The sequence below is a fragment of the Micrasema longulum genome, unplaced genomic scaffold, assembly GCF_059751315.1.
Source record: "Micrasema longulum isolate JH-2025_06_02 unplaced genomic scaffold, ASM5975131v1 h1tg000662l, whole genome shotgun sequence".
Lineage (NCBI taxonomy): Eukaryota > Metazoa > Arthropoda > Insecta > Trichoptera > Brachycentridae > Micrasema > Micrasema longulum.
Genome location: NW_028277858.1, coordinates 782,794 through 792,609, shown reverse-complemented (window position 1 = coordinate 792,609; position 9,816 = coordinate 782,794). Strand labels below are relative to the sequence as shown.

The window sequence follows — 9,816 nt, the reverse complement described above, 5'->3', positions numbered from 1 at the left end:
TCCGATATGACAAAATATACTTCATCCATATAAATTATTATGCCTATTGATATAATAATCTATGGTCATCGTGTTTATACATTATCATATATTATATGTAAATCATTGATAAATTTTGCATTATAACCCTTATTCCTTTGGTATGTATTTGTTACAAGATGAAATATTTGTTATGAGATAAATTATTATAAAGTACATAATTCTAAAATAGATATGTTGATAATAATACACAAATAAACGCTTATCTGCATATAGGAGAGTATAGGAATGACAGTAATCACTTTGATGGAGGAGATTTTATTCCCGCCAATGAGATTGTAATATAATTTATTCAAAAAAATTAAAGAACTTTAACTAAAAGCATTCCAATGGCTGCACCAAAACTTATTCCAATTCCCAACATTGCCGCCATCATAGAAGAAGCCCTTTCCTTTTCATGGTGTTCAACAAACCTAAAAAAATCCATTGTGTTTTAGGTTTCCCTTTTTTTAATTACATATTTATTAATTATGAATATGTCCATAAATTAAGTAAAGCCCAATAGCAGAAAACTCTACAATTCGGATTTTTCTGTTAAATCCGGATTTCCAAATGAATTGGCATTTAAGTCAATATATTTTTATTTTTTACAAAGAATGCAAAATGTTCAAAGTTGTTAAGTACCTATATAACTATAATAATAAAGGTTTTGATTTTGTTCCAGATTTGCACCAAGACTAACATTTTCAATGGGATACATCCATATTGAAATATGTCAATATTTTGGTGATTGTAAAAAATAAATATTTTATACAATTTTTATATAACAATTCCTGGCTCAAAATCAGAAATTTCAAAATTTTTGTTTTAGGATATTTAATCTCCTCGAATGTAATTAGAAAAATTATTAAAATGCCTTAGAAAATGTCAATCATAAAACTTCCTTTTTCAAATGATTTTACATTACCTGGCTGCATTTATCATGGATATATTAGCGATGTAGCCATTGGTCATGGCAAACAGGCTCATTAACATAATAAATCCCCAATCTGACTGTATAATAACTGGAAGGTAGGTCCTTGGGTGGGCATTGCACATCATAAATAGTGGGACGGCAAATATTCTCACAACAGCCACAGCTCCAATAATCCAAGACTTCTTTTCAGGCTAAAATTCGAATACAATATACTATTTAGAATAATAGTAGAATTTAAATTTTTCAGGTTTTCATATAAAGAAACAGTATCTCAATGGGGAATGTGGAAAACTCAGCATTTATATTATAGGTTTTATTATCTGTCTTTAGCTGGATTACGGTGTATAAAATGATCACTATTGTTTGTGATTTCCACATCTCCACAACTTTCAGAAGTAATAATAAAGACTATGGGGAAATTTGGAAGCATATACGATTGACTGGATATATATAAACAACTTTTGAAAATTGTGGAAATGTAAAAATCAAACATTAAGTAGAATGGTAAATTTAACAGTTTGTAAAATTATCACTTAAGGAAGCCTATGACAGGTCATATGAATTCCCAATAATTCCTTTTTCTCTGTTGAGATACCGGTTCCTTAAAATGGCAAGGAAAATTATATCCGAATTTATACATACATACTAAAAAATGATGTGATAGTTTATATTAGTATAAATAATATAATTTATTTGCAAAAAAAAAATTGCTAAGATTTCTTAATTGATTTATTTCAGTATACCTTAGCAAAAACAAGGAAGTTTTTTAAAAAATACAAGGAACTTGGTGTCCTACACTACCTACATTTATTTTTATAAGTGTTTGCATTGAAAAAGAAAACATAATATTTATAAAATTGAATATTTTCATAAAAAACAAAGAGAATGAAAAGTTCCTATATTTTTGTTAAAAAATATATTAGATGTTATACCAGGTCTCCCTGTGTGATGTATTCAGTGTGTGTAAAAAAGATGTGAAATATTATTAATTACCTTGAGGAGAATTCCTGCCATAACCCGCCCTGCATAATCACCACAGTTGTAAATTAAATAATTTACAACGGGTACAAAGAAAATATCTATAAAAAAAAAAGTTTACCTTACAAAAAATACATATTTATGAGAATAAACAATTTCAAATGTGAACAAAAAAATATTTATAAATAAAAAAAATGCAGTTAATATTATTCACAGAAGTGACAACGTATACTAACTGTTCCAGTCTCCCCCGGCTCCACTGTGATGAGATTCAATAAGTACCGTTACCCCTGGGTACACTGCAGTCGTGACAAGAAACACTAGACCCACAGAACCGCAGTAAATCCAAATCTTTTTCAATATCTGAGTGTTGGATATAAACATGACGCGGTTGTTGGTTGATATTCCCAAATCCCTGCAACCTCCATAAATGTAGAAAGTAAAGAATTCCACTTTGGATATAAACAAATATGATAACAGCGATATTGCTATCATTATGTCACCGATGATGAAGTAAATCATGGCGCTGTGGACAGCCGAAACTTTAAACGTAAGTGAAAGAATCTGCGCCACAGCCGCAATGATACCGCCAAGAGCCTGACCATTAACAACGGCAGCCATATATTTTGTTGAGAATTTTCCGGCTATTCCATACAAACTTCCTCCAAATATAGCACCAGCACCTAAAAACATTAAGACATGAAAATATTTATCAGTATTAAGAAACAAAATTGCCCTTAAAATAAATTTTATATTTGAAGCACCAACTTTGTGGTTATTTATTATAATAAAATACTTATATATAACGCTTTTCATTTATATTTATGAAAAAATCAATCATAACTATAATTTAAAATACTAAAGAATATTTCTAAGCTAGACAGATCACTCAAAGTTTATTAAATCATACAAAAGATTCCTAATAATAATTTAGTGTTTAAGTCCATTAACCTGTTAACAAAACATTCCCTAAAAGCATTCAGGCATGAATATAAATCTGCATTTTTAAAACATTATTATTTATCTATGAAATGATCCCTCTTGTACTACCATATTTGATAGTTAATTATTTCGAGTGTTTACAGAAGTTTTAAATTTTACGGACAGCATAATGATAGATGAAATATTTGTGACTCTTTGTTATTTTCCCATTTACAATTCATAAAAGTTTAAAAACTCACTCAGCATAATATATTGTTTTGTTAGCGAAAGGCTGCTACCAGAGCGGTCAATCAACAAATCCATAATTCACTTATTTACTAAGCATAAAAAATTGTACCTATTGTTAATTCATCATCACCGCTATCCCTCTTTCCGCACCTAGTAGTGTATAGGGCACTGCATTGGTACACCAAATATAGCGTATTTCAATCATCTGTTACATGAAGGTAAGGCAATCAGTCTTACATTTTTGGTGTCAATCCATGAACAGCGAAATATTGTATTGAACCATCTTTAAAATAAATATTTCATATTGATCCTACCGGGAATCAAACCAGGGACCTCAAGCATGGTTGGCAAATGCGTCAACCACTACACTAAGAGGTGGACTTATTTCCACTGTATTTTCTTTTTCATGAGAGTAACTATCGCATTGAAAATGATCGTCCAGGGTTCTGGTTCTACTTCACACACAGAAATATATTCTTAATTCGCCTGAACACAGACAATTGTTAATAAGGGAACAAATTAATTACCATTGATAACGACCACCGTAATCATTGTTATAATAAAAAATCCATTTTGCCAATCATCAGTATCAACTTGAACCATCACTGTTGTTAGAATAAATAAAAAGGTTATGACAATTAGAGATCCTCCCATACGCAATGACAAAGGAATCCTGAAACATTTATGAACAGTTAATTCATTGAAACTTAAAGCAATTTTTATTCTAGTAATGGTTTAAGATTTGAATGAAAAATATCAAAAACTCGGGGCGGGTCAAAAACTAGGTCTTAAACTAACAAAAAAATATATCAAACGTCACGTTGCATTTGGAAGTACGAAATTGTATAGTGATTACATACAAATATTCAGTGGCACCATTTTACACTTTTAATAACAGAAATAACATTATTCTAATTATTTCATAGCTATCTTAATTTTTCATTACAATATAATTTGACTGTATATTTTTATATATTTGTTACCTACATACTGAATTATTAGTAATATTTATATTCTTCATTATCATGAATTTCTATTTTACAACAATAAAAGTCTCTAAAAAGCTCTGTTCACTTTTCGTATTTGTTATTCCTACAAAATTGTGCAAACACTAGTTATATAGACAAATAATATGCATTTCTTACTGCAGTGTGTAAAAATATTTATGATTTTATCAATAGCAAGTTGTCAATTTTTATGGCATAGAACTCTAAAGCAGAGTTCACATGAGCACAATACAACAGACAAGACAATACTGTCCTGACCCAGCTCCGTGAACAGGCTCGATCGCGCATAACTGAAGAGTGAGACAATACAAAATCCTAGCGTAGTTCAGATGCGGAATGTTGCAAAAATGGATACACGGTATCGCGTGCGGTGGTGGGTTGTTCTGCGGAGATAGTCTGCCCATCTATCTCTAGGACAATGTCTTGTTCATCAAATTTTTATTTACACTAGAACAATAGGTCCAGGGCTGGGACAAGACAGTATTGTCCTGTTCTCGTGTGAACTATGCATTGGAACCTTTCATAATTAGAAATATTATTGTGAAAGAATACTCCGAATAATTAATTTACTCTTATTATATTATTATTTATTATTCCCTTACCGCACCTAATGGTGTATAGGGCACTGCATTGGTACACGACTCTCAGTGTATCTTAATCGTTTTTGTTACATGACAGTAAGATGATCAGTCTTACGCTTCAAGTACCAGTCCAGGGACTATGAAATGAAATGTTCTAGTGTGGAAATACCCTATTTGATAAATATTTCATATCAACCATGTCGGGAATCGAACCTGAGACCTCTTGAATGGTAGGCAAACGCGCTGACCATTACACACAAACAATAAAATATTTTAATATATTAAATAAAAGTTTATGATCATAGTTATTATTCCAACTGAATAGCAAATATTTGCCAATGAATAACTCATACAAGGTAATTGAAATGAAATTAATTCAATAGTTTAATCATAATTGACTATGCGCATTGCTAGTAAAAGAGAGTAACTTAGTAGATAAAATGTTTTCTTACAGGTGACTATACAGAGAGCTGACAATCAAGCATATTGTACTAGGAATGGATGCTGCCACATTTAAGTAGGATGTGAATTCAGCTTGAAATTGTGTTTTCCCCAGGCGCAGTGTTTCATTATGTGGCGTTACATCACGAAACTTATACATCCAATACTGAAATGAATAATTTTAATTACTTTACAAAATTTGTAAACATTTAATGTTGCCAACGTAACGCAGCATATGCCAACTTGGCGGCCCTTCCTGGGGCCTTTTAATATATTTAATCAGGAACTTCAGTATGTGTATGCGAGGTACTACCTCCCCAATAAAGACTAACATTTGTCGCTTTCGGGGGTGGTCATCGCCATACTGAAGAGCATATAGAATAGGATTTAATAAAATATTACTGACTGCCTATAAAATTATTTACTGTGTAAAATTATTCATTATTCTGTTTGAATGTTGATCGCCGCGCGGTCGGTGGGGAACTGCGGCCGGGTAGCGGGTGGGGGGCGTCCTTATACGTGGCGCGAGAGAGACCGATAGAGCAGGCAAATGTGCTCGCTATCTCTCTCGCCACGTGATTGGTCAACCTAGTACCGCCCGCTATTGGCCTAGCACCGCCGCCGCACGGAAAAATGTATTGTATATATAGCCCCGCCGGGCAAATAATAAATCAGTCAACTCGTCACGCTACTAAGGGCTTTTACTCTCCACCCCGTCTCCCTGCCTCGCTTCAAACCGGACCTCACCGCCACCTGGAATATTCGACCGCCGCTACCCCCTAGACTTGGAACTCGGATACTCTTTGGATTGGATTTTGGACCCCGGATAATTTGGACCCTTGGCTACTTCCCCGGAACACACCCCGCCGTTCCCGCCGACGGAGAGATACCGGCCTTACAACCCGGTTGCCTGCTTCAGGATTGCGGCCGCCAGTGCTACTCACTAGCGACCCAGCAAGGGATCTCTAGGCAGCGATACCTCCCCCGGAGCTTATCATTCGTCGGCCGAGGCCCGCCTACGCCCGGCCACTCTGCTTTGACATCAGCACCTACAGTATACAGTTCTTGTGACTGGCGCGATTGCTACGGAAGCCAGTGATCCGCCGCGTCTGTTACATTTAAGTAATATTTTATTATATAGAACAAAAATAAAAATTGATTCGTACGGTTATAAGACTATTGAAAGACATCACACTAAAAATACTAAGGTAGAATTATCTTAATAATCCTTACAAATATTTTACATTTATTATAATAATACATGTACTATCAATAAATAAATACTAAAAAATCATTCAAATTACACTCATTTATGCATCCAATATTTTTTTTATTTTAACCTTTTTCTTGGCAATATATCCTATAGTATACATATGATCTAATTTTTTTATCATAAACTAAAACACGAGTAAACGAAATTCAGTTAAAACTGCTTTACCACATTTACAGTTTACCCTACATATACATAAAGGCGGGCATATACATAAAGGCAGGCATATTGCCTTAAGGCAATTTCTTCCTACCTACCCAAACTGTTCAATTGGAGAAAATCATGATGTTTCAGATTCTAAACAGATTCTAACAGGTTACATTAAAAATTACAATTCATGATTCAACTGCATAAAATCAGAATATATATATATATATGTATACAGGTGTTCTTTAAACCCTGTCACATCCAAAACCACGATGATCAGTATGATCAAGAAGACATATTGGCGTATATAGCGTTATAAAACGAATAAATTAAAAAAAAAAAAAAAAAAGCAAATAGTTGCTTACTTCTGCAGGGCCGAAACGAGGAGGGGGAAGGGGGGAATCTGACTCTGCGCCGCGCTCCCCTCACTTCTCCCCTGCAGAAGTAAGCAACCATTTGTTTTTTTCAATATTTTATTTTTTAAATTCTTATTTGTTTTAAATATTTTTTAAAATATGCTTATATGTCTTCTTGCCCATACTAATCATCGTGGTTTCGGATGTGACAGGGTTTAAAGAACATCCTGTATATTATAACAGTTTATCTTATTTATTATTTTACATTTATATATTAACTTCATCTCCTTTTGAATATTAATTATAAAAATGGGAAAACTATCAAAACGGATAAAAATGTTAATTGAAGTGGATAATATTTATGATAAAAATAACTGATTTAATAAAAATATATTTACGGTCTTAGAATGGGGAAGCTATTCCTAATTAGGCAGTTTAGATGTCTCGCCAGCAAAAAACTAAAAAATAGGTTTGTTTACTTTACTAATCATTAAACCTATTGTATATGTAAATTGTAATAAATATGTTCCCGTAAATATTTTTTTTTTTTATTTATTTAATACTTTTTATAAATAATATTTGAATAATGTACGGTAGCTTTTGCCTTGAACACAATTTCCTAAATAAGTAGAATGTGAGTAATCAAAATAAGACTAAATAATGTGTTAAACGTCTTACATCATTAGCAGTCACAAAGAAATTCCAGGGCATCAAGGATGTTACTCCATAGAGGTAAAAGAGGAAATAAACCAATTTATAGTGATCGACGGGTTCACTTGCAGATTTAGGAGGCGTATTATCCACAAGTTCTCTAATCTCACAATCTTCATTGTATTGTTCTTCATTGTCGTGATAAACGTTAGAATTAATCGATTCCGCCATTGCTACGTAAGAGAGACGATAAGAATTACAATAATTTTGTAGCAATTTATTAAAAGTTACAAACTAAATAAATAACAATTATATAGAAATAAGACAAGCAACCACCATTCAGATTTAACGATTTGACAATCGACGAGAATTATTAAAAGACAATGACATTTGACAGATCAGTAGAAAATTATGATAAAAAGATGTGTAACTAATTTTTCTACTTTTCTTTCGAAGAATAGACAATATTTGTAAAATAAAACCAATTACTCTTCGGACGAGAAAAAAAGTAACATTGTATCGGAGCTTAAGTTGAAGCCATCACAGTACTCGCACAAATTTAAAGCTTGTACATATATTGTATATTATTGTTGCACGTCTGCTATTTATGTTTTATGTTTAAATCAATAGTGTTATTTAATATATTATATTATTTTTTTCATGTACTAGAACATAAAATTAAAATAATATAAATGAATGCCTCGACGCGGGTTATGCCCAGTGAGGTGTTTATATAAAAAATATATTTTACGAGAAATAAATAAATAAATAGAATGTTACTTTTCTGAATATAATATTTTATTCAATTATTGGTAAAAAAAATTTAACGTTTTTTATGTCCAACTTGTGATATATTAGCTAACGCGTTTGGTTGTCGTGCATGAGTTTGACATGAAATATTTATTTAAAGGGATTTTTCATCGCAGTTAATGGGAAAACTAATTCCCACGGGGCGCGAAATTGCGGCGGGTGAAGTCTTAGGGCTTCTACGATATTATTTAACGTAGTGGATTGTATTTTAATTTTAATGAAATATGTATCGAGGATATTAACTTATGGTATGCAGTGTCAATCGGTCACAACCTCAACGAACGAAATGGATTAGGAATGGATACCACTAATCTGGTTCGTTCTTGATGGAATTGTGGTGATCCGGCTGGTCAATTGCGAGCGGCACCAGCACTAGAGCAGGCCCCCAATCTGGAGCTGAATGCTGGTGGTTGGTGGAAACAAAATCTATGAAGCGGCACAAGTTTAACAAAATAAACGCGTGATTCACGACACGAGGTCTTATTGTGGCGGATGATCAATGGATACTAAGGTGGGAAGTGAACAGTTGTTATAGGTGTTGAAGTTGTGACAATAATTTGAACAATGCATCCCAACATAATTCGCAACCAGCAATATTTCGTGTTTATACGGAAATATTTTATATGAACAATTCACTGTATTTTCAATAACTTTTTTTTTCAATCTTCAAAATATTGTAGGGATTACTTAGACCTGGGGTAGTATTTCAATCGCTCTCGCGCCCTTATTATCTCATGTATTTACGTACAAAATACACGAGAAAAATTGTTTTCTCGTGCCGCGAGAGTGGTTCGGAATAGCGCCCCTAGACGGTTCATATTAATTTGTTTTTTTCTGTTGCCGCGTCGTATTAAATGTATAACAAAAAATTATCAGTGCTACTATTATTCAAGCTTTAAACGTTAAATCTTTTTCGTACTCATCAAATTTATTGATACAATATAGAGACTAATTGCAATTTTAATTATCTTGACTTATAATTTCGAAGACAGAAAAAAAATGATTTTAACGTTTTCTTGGAATTTGATCAGCACATCTACAAAACAATTTCTATCAATTGGAAAATACTAGGGTGAATATGAAGGGAATTTCTAAAATATTTTTAAAGACATAAATTTTTCCATATTCCCTTATTTAAGGTATTCTCCATCCCTGTTGTAATTTGTTAACATAAATATGTATTCATAAAATCGTTGCCTGCTTTAATTGTTTTTTAAACAAATTTGTAATTGTTTTTCATTTATTTTCTTAATGTCAGGTCTAAATGCAAGTTTTGTGAAATTGAAATATTATAATATTTTTGTTATAATAATAAACATACTTTTATAGTTTTATTCCACTTTTATTTATATATTTTTTTATTTTTTTCCCAGTGACCGGGTTTTGTCGTGGCCGATATCGTCAGACTGGTGGGAGACTAAACAATTTTATATGTTATATACAAGTGCAA

The 9,816-nt window shown here is 32.4% G+C and overlaps 1 protein-coding gene across 1 annotated transcript; it reads right to left on the bottom strand.

The window, feature by feature from the left end:
- Window positions 1–277: 277 nt before the first annotated feature.
- Ent1 (Equilibrative nucleoside transporter 1) lies at window positions 278–7,988 on the bottom strand. Its single transcript, XM_088229285.1, has 7 exons — window positions 7,584–7,988; window positions 5,144–5,298; window positions 3,631–3,776; window positions 2,170–2,616; window positions 1,949–2,034; window positions 947–1,146; window positions 278–452 (listed from the first exon to the last, which is right to left on the bottom strand). The coding sequence occupies exons 1-7, from the start codon at window positions 7,785–7,787 to the stop codon at window positions 341–343; spliced, it is 1,350 nt and encodes a 449-aa protein (XP_088085411.1). The 5' UTR covers window positions 7,788–7,988; the 3' UTR covers window positions 278–340.
- Window positions 7,989–9,816: the final 1,828 nt, after the last annotated feature.